The sequence below is a fragment of the Hemicordylus capensis genome, chromosome 10 (genome assembly GCF_027244095.1).
Source record: "Hemicordylus capensis ecotype Gifberg chromosome 10, rHemCap1.1.pri, whole genome shotgun sequence".
In the NCBI taxonomy this organism is placed as follows: domain Eukaryota; kingdom Metazoa; phylum Chordata; class Lepidosauria; order Squamata; family Cordylidae; genus Hemicordylus; species Hemicordylus capensis.
The window spans coordinates 3,504,039-3,523,926 of NC_069666.1; the positions used below are offsets into that span (position 1 = coordinate 3,504,039).

The window sequence follows — 19,888 nt, forward strand, 5'->3', positions numbered from 1 at the left end:
GCATGCAGAAGGTCCCAGGTTCCGTCCCTGGCAGCATCTCCAGGTAGGGCTGGGAGAGACTCCTGCCTGCAACCTGGGAGAAATCACTGCCAGTCAGGGTAGCCAGTGCTGAGCTAGATAGTCCAAGGGTCTGATGCGATATATGGCAGCTCCCTATGTCCCGATGTGTTTCCTACGTGCAGACCGTGGCGACTGGCAGAGGGACCGCAAGTTTAACTACGGCGGCAATGCCAACCAAGTGTGGGGCGCCGACCGGCACCACCAGTACGAGCAGCATTGGTACAAGGAGCACCACTATGCAGACCGGCGGCTGCGCGGCGAACCCCACCGCAGCTCGGGCAACTACCGCCTCAACAACCTCTCCCGCAAGCGGCCGTATGAGCAGTACAACAGTGACCGCGACCACCGGGGGCACAGGGACTATTACGACAGGCGAGTGGCTCCCCTTGCCAGAGTCTCGGGCAAGGGGCTTTCCAGCGTGGGCATCTTTTTGCCTCAGGCTGACCACTAGGAGGAGCCAGAGGGCTTGCTGTGTCGAGTGCTGGCCTCCCGACATCACGGGATTTGTGCCTCTCTTCTCACCAGCCCTTGGCCCTCCGTCATTCTATGCAGGGTCCTAAAATGTTGTACTGTTCTTCCCAAGGCAACGGACAGATTGTTAGAACTACTACTGCTAGTCGTAGTATTCATAGTCTATAAATATTTGTAGTGGGTCTTTTACACAACCCTAGAAAGGCAGAAGATCTGTTATGGCAGGAGGGGGGAATCTTCTGGCTTGTGGGGTTTCTCCGCCCCTCTTCTTCCCCTTCTCCCAGAAACTCTTGTTTTTTACTTTGTTTTTTTTAAAATTATTGTTTTGTTTTAAACTAGAAACCAACAGGGGCAGATGCAAAATAGCGGCTTGCGGCCAGAGCCACAGTTAGAGCAGAGGTGGGCAAACCTGGCCCTCTGTTGTTGAAATACAACCGCCATCACCTCCAGCCACAATAAATGGACTTAGAGCTTCTCCTACCCCTTTGAGCTCTTTCACTCTTACGGGGTACCTCTGAGTACATGCTCAGCTTCGGGATTTTGCGTTCCGTCCCGGAACTGAGCTCCCAGTCCTTGCCCATAACCCCCCACTCCTGATCCCCGCCCCGAGCGAGCTTTCTTTCAGCAACCTTTTGGGACAAGAACCATCTTCTCTTTCCCCTCTTGCAATGTAAAAGGAACTCTGTGAACTTTCTTCTTCTTCTCCTCGAAAAGCAGTATTTAATGGTGGTGATAATAACCAGACAAGTGGCTGTTTATGAGCCACCCCAGGGAATGGGAGGTTCTGTGTCAGCCTCTTCCCCGCCTCTGGAGACCGAGACGGAACCTCCCAGTTTCTCTTCTGACGCCTTTCTGTTTCTTCACAGACACCACCACGATTCCAAGCGGCGGCGGTCAGACGAATTCAGGCCCCAGAATTACCACCCGCAGGACTTTCGGAGGATGTCCGACCACAGGCCCCCCATGGGCTACCACGGCCAGGGGCCTTCGGACCATTACCGGCCTTTCCATCTCGACAAGTCGGCAGACTACAAGCAGCCGCTGCCCCCTCCCCACTCCCAAGTCTCGGACCCTCGCTCCCCACCTGCGCAGAAGTCCCCCCATGAAGCCAAGTCTCCCCTTGTTCACCGGTCGCCCCTCGACCGGTCTTTAGAACAAAAGAACAATCCAGATTATAACTGGAGTGCCCGGAAAACATAGAACTTGGGTGAGGAGAGGAGAGGAGGGAGAACCGCACCCTGGGGTAACTTGAGCTGAGGTGAACAGCCGCGGCTGGTTCGTCACGCCCAGAACCGGAGACTCCGAACATGCTGCCGTTGGGCTCTGTGTCTGAATGGGGGTCATAGGAGCTGGACATAGTGGGGGCGTTTGGATTTCTGTCCTGGTCTCTCCTCCCATCACCTCACTGGCCAGACGTTGGGAGTTGACTTCCCTGCATCCTAGCGACCTGTCGGGGAAAGGTTGGGCCTGAAGGGGTCGTCCCCCGCAATTCCAGTTTCCATTTGTGCATTTGAAGGTTGCATTGGACCCACTCCCATAACCATTGGAAAGTCCTGGAACTTGGATTGACCGTTGCTTAGGATGGTGGAGAGGAAAAGATAAAAATTCTGCATGGCATTGGTGTTAAGGTGCTGCTGAGGTGTGGGGTGGAGAGGAGGGAACCGCTTGAGCAGATCGGCCTGTTAAAATGGAGGGAGATTTGACGTGTGTGTGTGTGTGTCTCGGGCAGGGTAGGGGAGTGAATTCAAATCTACGAATCTCACTGTAGGCCTTGGAGATCTATGGATAACATGATGTGAACACCCCACAGACGCATGTTTTCCTTACAGAGATTCTTGTTTCTCATGCCTTCTTCATTTCACTTTATCGGCTGCAGAAGGAAGTATGATTGTAGAGGTTTGAGCAGGAAGGGGTCCAAATTAGGAGGGGAAATAGAGGGCTTTATTAACGTTCCTGTGAGGGAAAGTGTCGGCATTTCCTGAGAGAGGGGCCTGTCCCCTGGTTTTTCCTCAGCTCCTCTTTAACCACAGTTGTGAGGCCAATTCAGGTGATTGTCGCAGCAGACTTGTGGACACCCGTGAAAGAGCCAGACTCAAGCCAGGCCTGGTGGGCTCTCAGGTGCTCATGAGCATCTCAAAATGGTACCCGAGCGCTTCCCGTGAGAGCAAAGCGTTAGAAACGCCGCAAGCATTATCTAAAGGAACGGGAGGCAGCAGAACAAGGTAAAATGAGGGGGCCACCTGAGTGGAGAGTGGATGAGCAGAGGCACCTTTACACAAAAGCAGCAGACTTCTCGTTAAAGGTCCTGCTGATCAGCAGTTCCTTTGAGCAGTGATGGAAAACTTCAAAAGCATCCGTTCTGGAAAGTTTTCCACGAAACAGCTGGGAAGTAAATAAACCCACTCCCCACTGAAGAAAAGAAAAGAAAAAGCCTCTTGGCTTGCTGAGCGGGCAGACGTCGGAAAGCTTGATGAAGCTGTTACTGCCAGGTGAATTCCCACAGTGTTACTTTAATCTGACAGAGAAAGAAAAATACAGCCCTGAGTGTTAGACCTAGTTTTTGGAAGGGTTCAGGCGTGTGCGTGCATGCGTGTGTGTGTAAAAAAGAGAGAATGTGTTTCCTCTGACTTCACTAAACTGATGGTAGAAAATACACTATGGAATTTCTTAAGTGCAGGGGGGGGGGTCCTTTTATTTTCACAAAGGGTGGTTGGTTTATAATGTGAATTCTGAGTGCATCTCCTGGAAATGGGAAGGCGGAGAAAGACCTTTAAGATTGTGACGAGGACTGACTAGAATGGTTATCGTTTCACGCCAAGTCATGAAATGTGTCTGTTAACAATAAAGCCTCTTTCCGTGCCATAAAGTTGTAGCTAATCAGGGGACTTGCGGAAAAACAAAGTGTGAACATTGGGGGTTTTTTTGTTTTCAGTTGGCCTGACCCTACAAGTATTATGGGGGGTGGAAGCTCAGCTAAGATCCATCAGACTTGTCTCTGAGTAACATGTTTCAAGACGGAAGAAGAGCTCTTCATGCCCAGGGGATACACTTTCCAGAAAGGAAAATGAGGCAAAAGAGAAAAAGATAAAACACTCAAATTGTGACTTTTTTCAGAGGTTCTACCATGGGGGTTGGGGCATGGGATATTTATTAAATCTTGTATTTTTTACAAACAGATTGAGGGGGATCAGATTAAATAACCCCCCCCCCTTTTTTTTTTGTCACTGTATCCACCCCGGGAAAAACCCAACCGTGGGATCGTGATTTGGTGTGTGGAGTGGATCAGTCCTGTTTTTAAGACAGGGGTTGTATCGCTACCTTGTATGGCTGTTCCTGAAGCATTCCCCCCAACCCTGCTGTTGTTGGAGTCTCTTTTGCAGGCAGAAAAAAATAAACCTTACATTGATCTTTATTTCTGACGTTTTCTGAAACAATATTGAACACTTAATCTGAAGGAAACGGAACTCTTACTCTCTGTAGGGTGTAAGGAAGGTAGCACTGAAGTGTGCCGGGTGGATTATTCATGGATTCGGGGCTTGTGGAAAAAACAAACCTTGCTGTGGTGTATTTCAATGTACCCATCACATTCCCCTCCATAACCAGGGTGTGGAAGGGTGTTTGCTCATCAAATCATGGACTTCTGGGAAGACGACAAACCCTGTTGACTAAAGACAGTAATTAATATTAATTTATATTTGTGACAAAACTTTGCCACTGTCCTAGTGATTTCTGATGTAAATATGTTGTTTATAGAGTATGTATTAAATTTTCCTACATTGTACAACAGCTGTCGATTCTTGTATATTAAAATGTGACGCGGACATTTTCACAAACTTGGCCAACTTCTCCTTCTTGTCTGCCGGGGCAGAAAGAGGCATCCTGCCTGTGCTTATCAGCTTGGGGATTTCAGGTGGGCTGCTGGTTGGACAGAAAGGGGTTTTCCTTTCAGACACTGGCTGCAATATATTAGAAATACAGATGCAGGAATCCCGTGGGGATTCTGTGCAGTCAAGATGTTAAGTTAGTTAAATCAGGGGTTAGGAATAAAGGAAGCTGCCATATACTGAGTCAGACCCTTGGTCCATCTAGCTCAGTTCAGTCAGAAGTCTCTCCCAGCCCTACCTGGTGATGTCAGGGAATAACTCTGGGATCTTCTGCATGCAGGCAAGCAGATGCTCTACCAAGACCATTGATCAACCTAGCTCAGTATTGCCTGCACCGATTAGCAGAAGTTCTCCAAGATTTTGGACTGTTCTCCAAGGTTTTCTCAGCCCTACTTGGAGATGCTGCCAAGGACTGAACCTGGGACCTTCTCCATGGAACATAGGAAGCTGCCTTCTACCGAGTCAGGCCATTGGTACATCTTGCTCAGCATTGTCTACACAGACTGGCAGCGGCTTCTCCAAGGTTGCAGGCAGGAATCTTTCTTTTTGCCCTATCATGGGGAAGCGAGAAAGGGAACTTGGCACCTTCTGCTCTTCCCAGAGTGGCTCCATCCCCTTAGGGGAATATCTCACAGTGCTCACACTTCTAGTCTCCCATCCAAATGCAAACCAGGGCAGACCCTGCTTAGCAAAGGGGACAGTTCATGCTTACTACCACAAGACCAGCTTTCCAAGCAAATGAGTTATGGCTCCCATCCCCCAAGGGGAATATCATAGAGCAGATAGTGCTCTAATGGGTGCATGACCCCTAATGGGTGAAAGGCCTGTTATTCTAAATTGAAACAGGCAGCATACTTGACTTTTGGTTTGCAAGAGGGGTGAGAATTGCCCACCAGGAACACACACACGGACAGTTGATGGGGCTTGAATTGCTTTGTGTGAACCAACCACAGCCAGAACCAACCACACTTTCCTGAGTTCCTGTGTAATGAGAAACTGTGGCTTATTCAAAAGCGAAAGTGGAGGCTTTCCATCTCCTCCCCTCTCATGTGTGTTCGAGGCTGGCCACGGCTCATTTGTGTGATGTCTGACCTGGGTCAGTTTATACGGGTTTCGTGGCATCTAACCAGAACATGTTAGAGGGGGTGGATAGGGCCAGTTGCTCCCCCCATTTAATATAAGAGAATCATCACTTTAAAAGGTGTCTCTTTGCTAAGTAGGGGTAACAATAACAACTACAAATATTTTTATATAAAACTTTTCAACAGAAGTTTCCAAAGCGGTTTACATGGAGAAATAATAAATAAATAAGATGGCTCCCTGGTCCCCAAAGGGCTCACAATCTCACAATCTAAAAAGAAACATAAGATAGACACTAGCAACCGTCACTGGAGGTACTGTACTGGGGTAGATAGGGCCACTTACTCTCCCCCTGCTAATTAAAGAGAATCACCACGTCAAAAGGTGCCTCTTTGCCCAGTTAGCAGGGGTTTAGCAAGGGTTAGTAAGTGTGACCTCTCTCACACACACACACTCATTCATTCAATACCAGAGATTCTCAATGTTGGGTCCCCAGATATTATTGGACTTCTGCTCCCGTAATCCCCAGCCCCAGGGGCCTTTGGTTGGAGATGATGGGAGTTGAAGTCCAATAACATCTGAGGACCCAACTGAGAATCCCTGCTCTATACAGTTTGATGTTTCCCCACCCTAAAAGACTGCATTAACAGAACGACAATCAGGACCACAATCGTGGGAAGAATTTTTTTTACTTGTATTTTCATCAATAAATAATTTACAGTATGTACATCAACACTGCACACGTTGCACACAAACAAAACAAACTGGGTCGGGAGGGGGCTCTTGAGGCTGGTATGTGTCCGGCCACCCCACCCTCTTTTTTTCCTTTCCTTTTTTGCTTAATTTTCCTACCCATTGGGTCTTTGTTGGCTCTGTTTCACCTATAAAAGCCAGAACTTGGCCAAACACAACCAAAATAAAGTGCTTTCTTGATTCTTTGAGCATTGAAACAGGGATACCCCAACAGCTGGAAACTGGATATGGAACTGATTGCAATGAGAAGTCAGCCCAATAAGGGAGGTGGTGATGACCAATGTGGCAATGCTTTGGAGTGACCAGCGATGATGTCATCACATAGCGCCATTATGGAGCCAATCAGAGTGAGGGCAGTGCTTCCGGCCTTCACTTTTGGGCGGGGGGTGGATACTGTGAAGCAAAATGGCAGCTGCTAGTTAGTGCTTTGAGCGTGCCTCTGTTCTTTGAATTTGGCCCATGTTTCTGTATTTGGGCTGCCAATCTTTCCTAAGCCTTGACATTCAGAAATGTCAATCTGAATCAGGCCTGCTCAACTTTGGTCCCCCACCAGCTGTTTTTGGACTACAACTCCCACATTCCCCAGCAACAGTGGCCAATAGCCAGGGATTATGGGAGTTGTAGGCAAATATCTGCAAGAGGGCCAAAGTTGAGCAGGCCTGATATTCTGAACATTAGGCCGGGGTACTGGATCAGTTGATATTTTTGTTTTTACGGAAACGTGGATATTAAAGAGATATCATCCCACCAAAGAAGACCGGCCGGAGTTGAGCCTACCTATGTCAAGAGATGCTCAATTCTCCATTTGCAGACTTGGCATCCCCATAACTGGCTTTCCCCAGTAACCCCAACATCTGCAAACCAACAGCTCAGGCCGAGAGATCCCAATTCAAAATCTCCCTCAAAACACACAAATTGAGAAGACGGAGAATGATATATCAGCCACTGGCGAGCAAACCATGGGGTGTAGTAGTAAACACATTTTTCTTTCTTTAAACATTTGAAAAGGGGGGGGGGAGTTACATCTCTTCATCTGTACAGTGAGTCACACAAGACCAACATGAGGGCACTCGACATGTTATAGACACAATAGTTTACATCCAAGGGCTACGGAACTGTGTTTCTCTGATGCTTTCTGAACAGGGTTGCAGAGACACCAAGCTAAGAGTGAAAGTTGGGTGGCTGGAAGAACCAATTATTTTGACTTATGGATTGGGACCTTCCCATGGTGTCTGGGTGTTTTTGTTATTTATTTATTTTTAAAAGAGGACTTTGCTTGAAAGATTAGTCCTTGGGTCTTTCCAAGGGAACCCCCTGCAAAATCTCTGGAGAGCTGGGGCATTGATTAGATAGGCAACAACTGTAAACAGATGATAAATCCAAGACTGAAGAGGTTGAGAGACTTGTGTCTTTGTCACAAGGGGGAGGGGGGTGTCAGGGGAGTGCTACCCATTTCTGGATGCAAGCACAGGGACTGGAGAGGAAGAAAAGCTTCAGCACCTATTTAATGTGCAAGGTTGCAACCATGGGTTGAAGGTTTCATGGCTGATGCAGGAAGGCAGTGGCAGATGCCACCTGAATACTGGCCTAGTTTATCCTCCTGAGAGTGCTGGAGTGTGAGCAGGGGATGGGAGAGATTCGTGGAAAGAGGAGGAGAGACCTAACAGGCTGGTTCTCCCCATTCTAATTAGGGTAGGAGACACTTCTTACTCAAGTTTGGGAGTGGCGATCATCTGTGAGTGAAAATCAAGGTAGGATGGGGAGGAAGTGAGAGTCTGCTAAGAAGCAGCTGAGTGTGTGTGTGTGTGTGTGTGTGTGTGTGTGTGTTGGGTCCTTCCCAGCAGAGCTCTTTAAGGAGAGAGGACCAAAAGCCCTCTGACTCAGCTGCTGCTTAGCAGACCATCACTTCTTCCCCCTCCTACTGTGCTTTTTACTCACAGGTGATCAGAAAAAATGGGAGCGCCCACGGCTCCCAAAATTTGGTAAGATGTGTCCCCATCCCTAACAATAACAGCCCTAATATCACCAATACTTTACCCAAGACAAATATCAGAGCTGCCGGAAAGGAACGCTCTGGAGTCAAGCTGTCCTTGGGTCCATGTAAAAAACCCCAGCGATTTCTTTTTAAAAAACCACATTTTCCTATTGAAATAACACCCTTTCCGTTAAAAAGGGACTGGTCCTTTCAGGGACCTTGGATGCTAGGAGAAGAAGAATGCTATGCATGGATTCTTGCGAACCAGCTTCTTTGCACGCAGTCTCTCCAGGGCTAAAGGGTGGGAAGGCAAGTTCCAAAGACTGGCAACCCCCAACTTTGCAAGGGCACCTGCCAGCAGCTGCACAAGCAAGCCAAGACCACGGAGGTTGGGTGTGTACCAGCAGTCATCTGCCACGACAAGTCCCACATGTGCAAGCCAGTTTGCCAACAGCCGTCAACGCCCCCTGGCGGAAACAGGAACATCCAACCGAAGGCCAGTCACAAAGTTAGCTGGACTTCTCTTTGTCCAACTAAGGCCTGCTCAAACAAAGGCCCTTCAACGAGTCTTTTCACGACATCCTACGTGGACACGATAATGTCGCTTTCCCCCGACAACAGCCACCATCTTTCTGCAAACAACTTGACTGTACACCAATGCCCACGTCACAATCACCGGAACCATTTATGAGACAACTAGAGAGGGTAGAGACCAGCAAGTCTCCATTGTCCTTCAAGACGGGAGAAAGAGAAAGGGGAAAGGGGACACAGGAGGGAGCTAACGGGAGTTACAGCCTAGTCGAAACTGGGGAAAGGCCATCTTGTTGCAGGAAGCTCTGGCATTTGCTCAACGTGTTGCTTCTTGCAGTGGGAGAAAGGTAAAAAAGCCCAACCCCATAACTCCTGGTTGGCTCTTACTTTATCCAAAGCAATCATTTTCTTCCTCATTCCCACCACCTTCCACAGCCCACAAGGTCTACCACAATGGAAGGTCTATAGGAAGATGGCGGAACACTGGCTCAAGCACGCCAACACCACCAATGGAAAGAGAAGAGGTGTAGGGAGCTCCATGCCTGCCATATTGCCTGGCTCCAGGTCTCGGGTCCTTTCATACAAGTGCAACTTGTCTTTGTTGGAGTGGAGCATCTTGACGTCCTCAAAGGCGTAGTAAGCTGCAAGAGTGAAGTTGACATCACCCGTGGTCAAGAGGTCAAAGACACAGGACTGGAAGTACAGGTCCTCCACCGGAAGCTTCTCACGGCACTTGGCTGTGGCTGCTTCATAGGTGAAAGCCTCCGGTGAAGCTGAGAGGCTCGGGCCTTTTCGGCGAGCCCGGCTTTCTGTTGTCTGTGTGGGGGAGTGGAACGCCTGGAAGTTTATCTGCTGGTTGAGTGGGCAGCCCCGAAGGCAGAGATACAGGCCCTGATTGTCTCTGTCTTCCACGGCATTGACCACCTCCTCGGGCATCCGCACGGCAAAGGTGAGGTAGCGGCCCACTTGCCTCACTACAATGGTGGTGCCAATGTACTTGGCTTGAATCTCAATGTGCTGGCCAGACACCTTCTCGGTGATCTTTAGGCTGTTGGCACCATGCTTATCTCCGCCATTCTTGGAGCCGTCGGCAAAGGCAGCCGGGAGCTCGTCCATCTCGGCCTGGTACACTTTCTGGTCCACACACTCTTGAAAGCTCTTGAAGATGATGGTGAGCTGCAAGGGAGAAGAGAACATGAAAGGGAAAGGTTACAAATGTTGAGACCAACCTGGCATCTGGGGTGCTCTACCACTTTCTCTCCAAACAGATCTCTACAGGGGCCACCAGGAAAGTGTAGAGCTCTGTCTCTCTCTTGTGGTGGGACCTCTGGAGATGCATTCAGCCCATCCAGAACTGAAATGCTGGCCAACATGCTACACAATGTATAAGAACATAAGAAGAGTCTTGCTGGATCAGACCCAAGGCCTACCTAGTCCAGCATCTTGTTTCCCCAAAGATGCCTCTGGGAAGCCCACAAGCTAGAGATGAAGGCATGCTCCCTCTCCTGCTGTTGCTCCCCTGCAACTGAGATTCAGAGACAGAATTGGCACGTTGGCTAGCATTTGGGTTCCGGATGGGCTGAGTGCTTCTGAGCTTGGAGGTAGCCTACAGCCACCAGACTAGTAGCCACTTCCTAGCCACATGTGGCCGGGAATGCTGGGAGCTGTAGTTCAACAACAGCGGGAGGTCCAAGCTGGCCCACCCCTGGTCTAAATCCACACACATGGAGATGTGGAGCTGCGAACGAAACACCCACAAGGGGGCAACCTCCTAAAGGAACGGCCACCACGGGAGAGACCTTACGGGTACCATGTTCTTACCTTGCTGGTGGCGGTTGCAGTGGAGCCAGGCAAGACAGGTGTGTTGGTGACCTGCACATTCAGGTAGTTATTGTCTATAAGCGGCCACGCCCCTTGGACTTTGCACGTCTGGAAACTGTCGGAAAAAGTCCTCAGATGTGGGTCCCCGAACAGCCCACAGTGGGTGTAGTTGGGTGGGGGGGAGTGTTTGTGGAAGCTCCGCTCATAATGGCAGATCTCCGGGCTGTCGGAGCGCTCCTGACTGTCTCCTCGGGGCGGCGGGCGGAGGCGTGGCGGCGAGGTCGGCCCCTCCTTGGAGCAGTTGTGCTGGGCCATCAGGTCGTCGATGCCGTGGACGGCGGAGTGGTAGGCCAGGTCCCCCCGGCAGGTCCGAGCTGTCCGGTGGGTGCAGTGGGCGTAGGCACGCAGGGCCGTGCAGAACTCGGGGGCTTCCTCGAGGCCCAGGTGGTGAGGCCCCGAGGTGGCGGCCAGGAATTCAGAGTTGCATTTCATGATTTTGCACTGAGACGTCACTACAGGAGAGGGCAGAGAAGAAGACGGGAAAGAAGCTCTTGTCAAAGCGAGTTATCCACATACATTCGCCCTCGGCACAATTTCATGAGCGAATCCTAACAGGAACCGGACCCCATGCTTAAAAGGGTCTCCAGAAACCTTACGCGGATATGTTTAAACTCATGTTGGTGTACCATCTTTACCTGAATCCAACTTGGCTTTTTCCAAGTTCTTTGATGTTAGAAACCAGGGGGTAATCTTAAATTCAGAATCCTCTTCCTTTTGGGTAAAATACAGGTATAGCCTAAATTTAACGCTATTTTTTTAAGGGGGCCGGTTGTCTTAAATTCCATCTCATCTTCTATCTGAGTAAATACGGTCACTGTCCAAGTAAGAACTTGCAGAATCACTTCTTGTTAAAAGGAAAATAATCTGAAAGCAAAGCAGGGTCCTCCCACAACATTGGTCTTCTGTCCAAGGTTCTCTGGCCCCCAGGCATGTGGTTCTAGGAAAATAAGAACTCTAAGAAAAGAAGAAATCAAATAGAGCAAAAATGATTCTAGGAAAATAAAAGGAACCATTCTAGGCTCTCTAACAGGGCTGCACAACTGCAGCCTTCCCGCTGTTGCTGGATTACAATTCCCATCGTCCCTGACCACTGGCCACTGTGGCTGGGGATCATGGGAACTGTAGTTCAAGAACAGCTGGAAGCTTTTCACATGGGGCATCTGAAGCCCTTAAACCCGCATCTCCTCCAGAATGGATGGGGTGCGTTCACATATTGGCTAGATTGACCCCGAAGTCCTGGCGAGTTATCGGGGAGCAGTTCACACACAATTCGGGGTTTTCACTGTGCATTAGAGTGTAGCCTGGTTTATATCCGGGGTAAAAAAATTCACTATTTGTGTCAGTTTTGGGGGGACAACTTCAAGTTCATAGTAAAGCCTCCCCATAAACTCGTGGTAAAACCTGTCGTGCATAAAAGCCCCTGGAGGGCCAAAGTTGTGGGTCCCTGCCCTACAACCTCCCCCTTGCCTGCCCCATGCAGAGCAGACAAAGCAGAAGCAGAAGTGAGGCTCTAGTTTATCTGTTTAACCCCACTGTTTAAAAAAGTTGAGGCAAAAGAGTTGATGCAAAATCGCTTCGGACTGAGAAGAAAAATAGTTTTAAGGATTTAATCCCAGAAATGCCCAGGGAAGTTAAGAGGTTGAAGGGGGGGGGGAGGGAACACTAGGAGGAAAACAACAGTAGGGCGTCTGCAGCCAATTTGTCCCATGACCGAGCAGCAGAACTTGGGTGCTCCAAAGACTACAAATCCCATCATCCCCGACCATTTGCCATTGTGGCTGGGCAGCCCTGCTCTACAAGATGGAGGGAAAGCATCTGTTCTAGTCTTAAAAGGCCTGCGGGGTGGGGGTGGGGACATTTCCCTGAAGATTTTCAACCCTCCAGCTGTGGAAAAACATCTACATTTGCCGTTTAACACACGGCTCCATATAAGGCCAAATTTCCAGAGCCAGGTGTCATGCATAAGCTTTGACAAGCTCAGTGTGTGTGTGTGTGTGCGTGTGTGTGTGTGTGTGTGTGTGTGTGTGTGTGTGTGTGTGAAAGAGAGAGAGAGATGAAAAGAGACAAAAGCAAAAAAACAGACTTTTGCTCTGACTTCTCCATTGTGGCAAGGCCAGGCCATAAGAGCCCTTCAGGATCTGATGAAAAGTCCGTATGCACCAGCTGTCCCTATATGGACTGACGGCGTTCCTGGTTTTCTAGTCCTGTTCCCGGTAAAACACTCCCCTGTCTTTGTTTTCTGGGGGCGTTAACAAGATCTTGGTCAGCCCAAGTCGCTAGCAGTGTCATTCCTCAAAATCTTGCTCTCTCCCTCGGAGTTTCTAGGAGTTACACTTCTGGCTACAGGATGGAGGCATCTTATCTCTAGCGTGCATGCAGGCAAATGTAAGCACATGAGCACTAGGCTGTACAACCTGCCGTTGGCAACACGACAAGGGCTCGGATGCATTTTGAACTGCGATAGCCTATCAGGGGCATAGGAAGCTGCCATATACTGAGTCAGACCCTTGGTCCATCTAGCTCAGTATTGTCTACCCAGACTGGCAGCGGCTTCTCCCAGGTTGCAGGCAGGAGTCTCTCCCAGCCCTACCTGGAGACGCAGCCAGTATGAGTGAACCTGGGAGCATCTGCAGGCAAGCGTGCGGATACTCTTCCATGGAGCTATTTCCCCACCCCCTAAGGGGAATATCTTACAGTGCTCACACATGTAGTCTCCCATCCAAAAGCAAACCAGGGTGGACCCTGCTGAGCAAAGGGGACAATGCATGCTTGCTACTGCATGCCCAGCTCTCCACCCCAAGGAGGCCAATTAACGCAAAGTTTGGCTGGCATGTTTGTTTTTTAAAGTTAAATCACGGCTGTGGGATGGGGGTAGCAAGGACCAGGATCAGGGCCATGACATCACCTTCTCTCTCTCTCTCTCTCCCCCGGAAAGCAGACCCAAGAAGCAAAACAGACAGCCCTCTTCAATCTACCCATTAAAATCCCTGCTCTCCGATTAAGAAAACTGAAGCTTTGATTGATTAAAGTTTATAAATGTAAGAGAGAGAAAATGTAAATAATAAATGTAAGCATCTTAGAGAATGTAAGCATCTTATAAATGTAAGCATCTTAGAAGCATCTTATAATGTAAGATGCATCTTAGAAGCATCTTAGAAGCATCTTATAAATGTAAGCATCTTAGAGAGAAAGGGAGGGAGGGAGGGAGAGAAAGAACAGAACCCCAATTAGTGTGATCCAAGGGGCCTAAGCAGGCTGAGAACACAAGACCAACCCTCCTGTTACACAGTGGCCCACCAGATGCCACCACAGGCAAGAGGTGTGTGCAGGCCCTCTCTCCTGCTGTTGCTCCCCTGCCACTGGGATTGAGAGGCTTCGTGCCTCTGAGGCTGGAGGTGGCCCACAGCCGTCAGACCAGGAGCCATTGATAGACCGGTCCGCCATGAAGTGGTCCAAGCCTCTTTTACAGCCCTCTAACCCGGTGGCCATCACCACATCCCGTGGCAGATAATTCCATGGATTGATGATACACTTTGTGGGGAAAGTACTTTCTTTGGGCCGTTCTACGTTTCCTGGCCCTCAGTTTCACGGGATGACCCCTGGCTCTGGTGTCGTGAGAGAGGGAGAAACGTGTCTCTCTATCCATCCTCTCCACGCCATGCATAACTTTGTAGACCTCTATCATGTCTCCCCTATGTCGCTTTCCCCCCTAAACTAGAAAGACCCACATATTGTAGCCTTGTCTCGTAAGGAAGGAATTCCAGCCTCAATCACTTTGGCTGCCATGGGGTGTTCGGAATTCCCAACACGACTCCCTCTAAGGCGTGCACACATGCATGTGCTCACAAGTTCTTGGATGTCCGCTCAGTTAATTTTAGAGCCTGCTCAGGTTGAATCAGGAAGGCCCCATTCTGAATGCATGTGTGCACACACTGCCTGGGTACTGCCACACAGGAAAAAAACTCATTCCACACAGAGATGAAAAAAATTACAAGGACCACTGATTCTCAACCCCTTTCCTTTCCCAAAAAAAGTGACCAGGGGGATATGCAATGGATTGAGGGTATGGTGCAAAGGGATAACCCTCTGGCCGCTGAGAAAAAGGAACACTTTAGGCTAGGCTTGCACACAACATGCAAGCTCTCCCAGCATAGTTATCACCCCTGAATTGCAATTGCAAATTTTGCCATCCCAGGCAGGCAGTAAAAGAGGGCTGCCATGAACAGCTGTATGGGGAAGTCAGGCACTGAGTAAGCCTACTTCAGAGGGAGGCCATCTGGATCAGATCCATCACTACACGCTCCCCACTGCCTGAGCCAAGGAGGTAGGGACCCTCAGATTGAGAAAATGCTGCTTTTCTTTATTTCCTGGTACTCCTTCTCCCTCAGCCTGGTGTGGAATCTGGGGAGACCCAACAGGATTTTGATGGTGGCGGCGTGTTGGGAAAGAGAGTCTGCCTGCCCCTACGGCAAGCCCTGCTTCTGCACGGCGCTGGAAAACGTTGCTGAACGGCAGCCAAGAAAACTCTGTTTGTTCAATTCCACATAATCCGTTTTCCATCGACTCACAAGGCATCTGCCTTTCAGCCACGGATGGCTTAGTGCAGAAACGAACCTCGCTGCGCCTACTGCTCGGAGAAGGGTGGGGGGGCTGGCCACGGAACAGAGAGGAGCGTGCAAGGGAAATGCCCAGTGCCAGACGGACCTTCCAAAAAGAAGGAGCGTAGGGAGCTGCCCTATACTGAGTCAGACCCTTGGTCTATCTAGCTCAGTATTGTCTACCCAGACTGGCAGCGGCTTCTCCAAGGTTGCAGCCAGGAATCTCTCTCAGCCTGATCTTGGAGATGCTACGAGGGAAGGAACTGGGAGCCTTCTGCTCTTTCCCAGAGCGGCTCCATCCCCTGAGGGGAATCTCTTCCAGTGCTCACACTTCTAGTCTCCCTTTCATATGCAACCAGGGTGGACCCTGCCTAGCTAAGGGGACAAGTCATGCTTGCTACCACCAGACCAGCTCTCCTCTATATAATGTTTATATACTGCTTTTCAACAAAAGTTTCCAAAGCAGTTGGCACCGAGAAATAATAATTAAATGAATAAGACGGATCCCCAAAGAGCTCACAATCTAAAAAAAGAAAAAAGAAACAGAAGAGAGACCCCAGGGGGATGGATAGGGCCAGTTGCTCTCCACCCCCCACACTCAATAAAAAGAAACAGCAGGTTAAAAAGGGGCCTCTTTCCCCTAGAAGACTTCCAAGGGCCCTCCCCACCCTGGCATTCTGTGTTTCTACAAGGGGGCTGGGTCTTGATTGTGCAATGCATGCACTCTGAACCCTGGGCCCTCCCTTCTTGGGAGCTTCACAATGGCAGAAGCCAGCCCCAGCTGCCCTCCTCCCCTGCCCCCAAGAGCCCCAGAGGGGAATGATTGATGCTCCCTTTCAGGGGGACTCTGAGCACAGCTCTCGGAGGGCGGAGAGGAGCCCATCTGAAGGGAGGCCAGGCCTGCAATGGCCAGAGTGAAAGCCTCTAGCTGCATCCTTGACGGGCCATTAAGCGCCTGCCTTTGAACTGCTAATCGAGCGCCAATCTTGGCCAAAGGAGAGCCCGAGGATCACACGGCTTGGTTTGCATGACAAAAGGCAAAGGAGGGCCCCATAAAACGGAGCTGCCGGCTTGGGAAGGAGGCAGGTGGGGGCGCCAGGCCCTGAGAAATGAGCTGGAGGGAGCAGGAGGAGGAGAGACAATGGAATCTGCCATCCAGGGTGGAGAAAGGGAGGAAGACTCCAATAGACCAAGAAATGGATGGACCCCTTGCTCAAAACAAGGAATCAGGTCAGATTTCAGCGGCAAGGAGGAGGGGTGAAAGGCGGGGCTGAGCACTCTTAAAATGATTTCTCTTGGGGAGGGGAAAGGGAGAAACCTTGGTAATAGGTGGGGGAGGCACTCAAAATGATCCCCAGACGGGATGTCAGGTTGCTCAGTTGGTGCAAAGATGCAGCAGGGCTTCCAATGGCAAACCAGGCAACGGTTTAATTAATTATAATATTATTAAGTATTATTATTGTCCATGGTGCCTTTGACCTCCTCCCCTCCATAACCCTTCCAGAGGCAGGGCAGCGTAGTGGTTAGTGTGCTACTCTATTTATCCGAATCCAAGACTAAGTTCCCTCCCTAGTTTTTTGATATTGGCAACCAGGAGGTCGTCTTAAATTCAGAGTCCCATCTCCCATCCCTTTCGTGTAAACGCAGCTATAACCTGTATTTATCCTCTATCTTTTAAGGCAGAGGATTGTCTACCTTAGGGGTTTGTCTTAAATTACATAGGAACATCGGAAGCTGCCTTCTACTGAGTCAGACCCTTGGTCCATCTAGCTCAGTACTGTCTACCCAGATTGGCAGTGGCTTCTCCCAGGTTGCAGGCAGGAGTCTCTCTCTCAGCCCTATCTGGAGCTTCTGCCGGTGGGGCGGGGAAAACTTGGAGCCTTCTGCATGCAAGCAGGCAGGTAGGTGCTCTTCCACTGAGCTGCGGACCCATCCCCTAAGGGGAATATCTTACCATGCTCACACATGTAGTCTCTCATTCAAATGTAAACCAAGGCGGAACCTGTTTAGCAAAGGGGACAATTCATGCTTGCTGACACAAGACCAGCTCTGAAGACCTCCCTTCAGCGTCATCTTCAATTCAGGTAAATACAGTACATTTGGCTAGAAGTTTGGGTTCAGCTCACTGGTGGGGGGACCTTGGGAATCACATCTCTCAGCAGAGAAAATGTGCAGGGGCGCAATGCCCCCTCAGCAGCTTGACAGAAGGGCAGGATGAACCACAAAATCAATTCTAAGAATTATTTGTATCCTGCTTTTCAACAAACAAGTTCTCAGTACAGCTTATATCAAGAGAAAGAAGACGATGACGGAGGAGGAGGTCCCCGTCCCCAATGGGTTCACCATCCAAAAAGGAATCAGACAGCAGAGAGATGCATAGCTGGGCTGAACAGGGACAGCTGCTTTGCATGCAGAAGGTTCCAGGTTCAAATCAAGGCAGCACCTTCAGCTCGGGCTGGGAGAGACTCCTGCCTGAAACCTCGGAGAGCTGCTGCCAGTCAGTGTTGACAATACTGGGTTAGATGGACCAAGGGTCTGACTCAGTAGAAGGCAGCTTCTTCGGGTCTTCTGTTCCTCTCCTTAAAAAGGACCCACCAAAAGGCGCCTCTTGGCTCAGTTTGCAAGGGTGATTCCCAAACTGTGTGCTAAAGGAGGACCCGAAGGTGGTTCCCTGTCCCAAACGGGCTCCCAATCTAAGAAGAAACACGAAAGGGAAAGGTTTGGATAGGGCCAGTGGCTCTTTCAGCTGCCACTTGAAAAGGTGCCCCTCAGCTCAGCAGGATGGGATTGCCTTCAATCAAACCAGCTCCCCAACCAATCAAGCCCCCCCAGAACGGAGCTGGCCCTCAAAGTCTGCGCAGGGAAGAAGGAAGCCAAGATCTCCATTGCCCCGCACTGCATGTGCCCTCCACTGCCACTCCCAGCCCCCCCCAGAGGTCACAGCCAGAGAGCCATCCATCAAAGCCATGGAGATCCCAAGGCAGACCCCCCCTCCCGCCTCCCCACCTCTGGAATGAACTGCTCCTCTGGAATGAAAGTCTGCTTGGAGAATTAGGAGCAAAGTTTGCAGAAGGTGGACTTCAAAGCCGCAGGAACAGAAGTGCTGCTAAGAAGTGAAATCATAAACCCACACCCGCCTTGAAAGACAATCCTTTTTACATCGGGAGATCCCCGCTGGCCCCATCACCACCACCGCTGAGGTGTGAGGTTTTTTTTTTTTAAAAAACCGAAATGGAAGAGAGTTCCACTCTTTTGCTGCTTCCACTTCATGGCTCGCCCCAAAGCTCTTAAGAGTTAAAACAGAACCACCGAGGCTGGCAAAGCAGATGAAATCTGATGCTCGGGGGAAACCCCAAGATCTGCCCCTTCCTGGGCAAATGACTCCCCTTTCTAATCCTTGCTGAGCGGTTAAAAAAAGGAGTTCTTTCACGTGCGTCACACTAAGTCAATTGTCTGAATATCTGAACATACACACCCTATTCAATTAAGGTCCAAAGTGTGGATGCACCCAGAGTCACAGGGAGGATCTGTGCCCAAGAACCTGAGGAGAGGAGAGCTGGTCTGGTGGTAGCAAGCATGACATGTCCCCTTAGCTAGGCAGGGTCCGCCCTGGTGGCATCTGAATGGGAGACTTGATGTGTGAGAACTGTAAGGTATCCCCCTCAGGGGTTGGAGCCACTCTGGGAAGAGCAGAAGGTTCCAAGTTCTCTCCCTAGCAGCATCTCCAAGGTCGGGCTGAGAGAGATTGCTGCCTGCAACTTTGGAGAAGCCGCTGCCAGTCTGTGCAGACAAGACTGGGCTAGATAGACCAAGGGTCTGACTCAGTATATGGCAGCTTCCTATGCAACCGTGTTTGTCTCCTCAAGCAGGCTTGCCGATGCATTCCATAGATAAGGGCTGCTCAACTGTGGCCCTCCTGCAGATGATGGCCAGCAACTCCCATAACCCCCCGGCTATTGGCCACTGTGACTGGGAATTATGGGAGTTGTAGTCCAAAAACAGCTGGTGGCCCTAAGTCAAGCAGGCCTGCCATAGAGCAACTCTGTGTAATCTCAGGGATGCTATAGCTGGGCAGAGCATCCAGGCTTTGGATACTCAAAGTGGTGGATAGCTTCTGCCTTTTAGGATCAACCATCAGCAGTAAAGGATCCTGCAGTCAAGAAATACACTGCAGACTAGCACTTGGAAGGATTGAAATGAAGGCCTTGGAAAGAAGGATATTTAGATGCCGTGACACGTCTATACCTACAAAGATTAGAATTATTTGGACAACGGTTTCCCCCGTGACACTCTATGGATGCGAAAACTGGACTTGGAAGAAGCAGGATAGAAAAAGCCTTGATGCTTTTGAACTTTGGTGCTGGTGAAGACTTTTGAGGATACCGTGGACAGTCAGGAAAAGAAACCAATGGATCATAGAACAAATCTATCCAGAATTCTCACTCCAGGCACCAATGACCAGGCTCAAACTATCGTACTTTGGACACATTATGCGAAGACCCAGCTCCCTTGAGAAGTCCATCATGCTGGGGAAAGTTTAAGGAAAGAGAAGAAGAGGACGACCAGCAGCAAGGTGGATGGACTTGATGATGACAGCAGTGGAGGCACCACTGAGAGACCTTCAAGGCCAAGTTGAAGACAGATCACCTTGGAGA

General features: G+C 49.9%; 2 protein-coding genes across 10 annotated transcripts in view; one reads left to right on the top strand and one right to left on the bottom strand.

Moving 5' to 3' along the window:
• The window catches only part of CHD2 (chromodomain helicase DNA binding protein 2), a 69,419-nt gene extending 65,055 nt beyond the window's left edge, over window positions 1-4,364 (top strand). For all 6 annotated transcript variants that reach the window (XM_053273192.1, XM_053273193.1, XM_053273191.1 and 3 more), the window contains 2 exons: window positions 183-432; window positions 1,398-4,364. In XM_053273192.1, the coding sequence (XP_053129167.1) occupies window positions 183-432; window positions 1,398-1,731 (584 nt within the window). In that variant the 3' untranslated portion in view covers window positions 1,732-4,364. The remainder of the gene's footprint in view (window positions 1-182; window positions 433-1,397) is intronic.
• Window positions 4,365-5,646: 1,282 nt separating this feature from the next.
• The window catches only part of RGMA (repulsive guidance molecule BMP co-receptor a), a 32,558-nt gene continuing 18,316 nt past the window's right edge, over window positions 5,647-19,888 (bottom strand). For all 4 annotated transcript variants that reach the window (XM_053273200.1, XM_053273198.1, XM_053273197.1 and 1 more), the window contains 2 exons: window positions 10,576-11,087; window positions 5,647-9,930 (listed from right to left, as the gene is read on the bottom strand). In XM_053273200.1, coding sequence (XP_053129175.1) covers window positions 9,217-9,930; window positions 10,576-11,067 — 1,206 coding nt within the window. In that variant the 5' untranslated portion in view covers window positions 11,068-11,087 and the 3' untranslated portion in view covers window positions 5,647-9,216. The remainder of the gene's footprint in view (window positions 9,931-10,575; window positions 11,088-19,888) is intronic.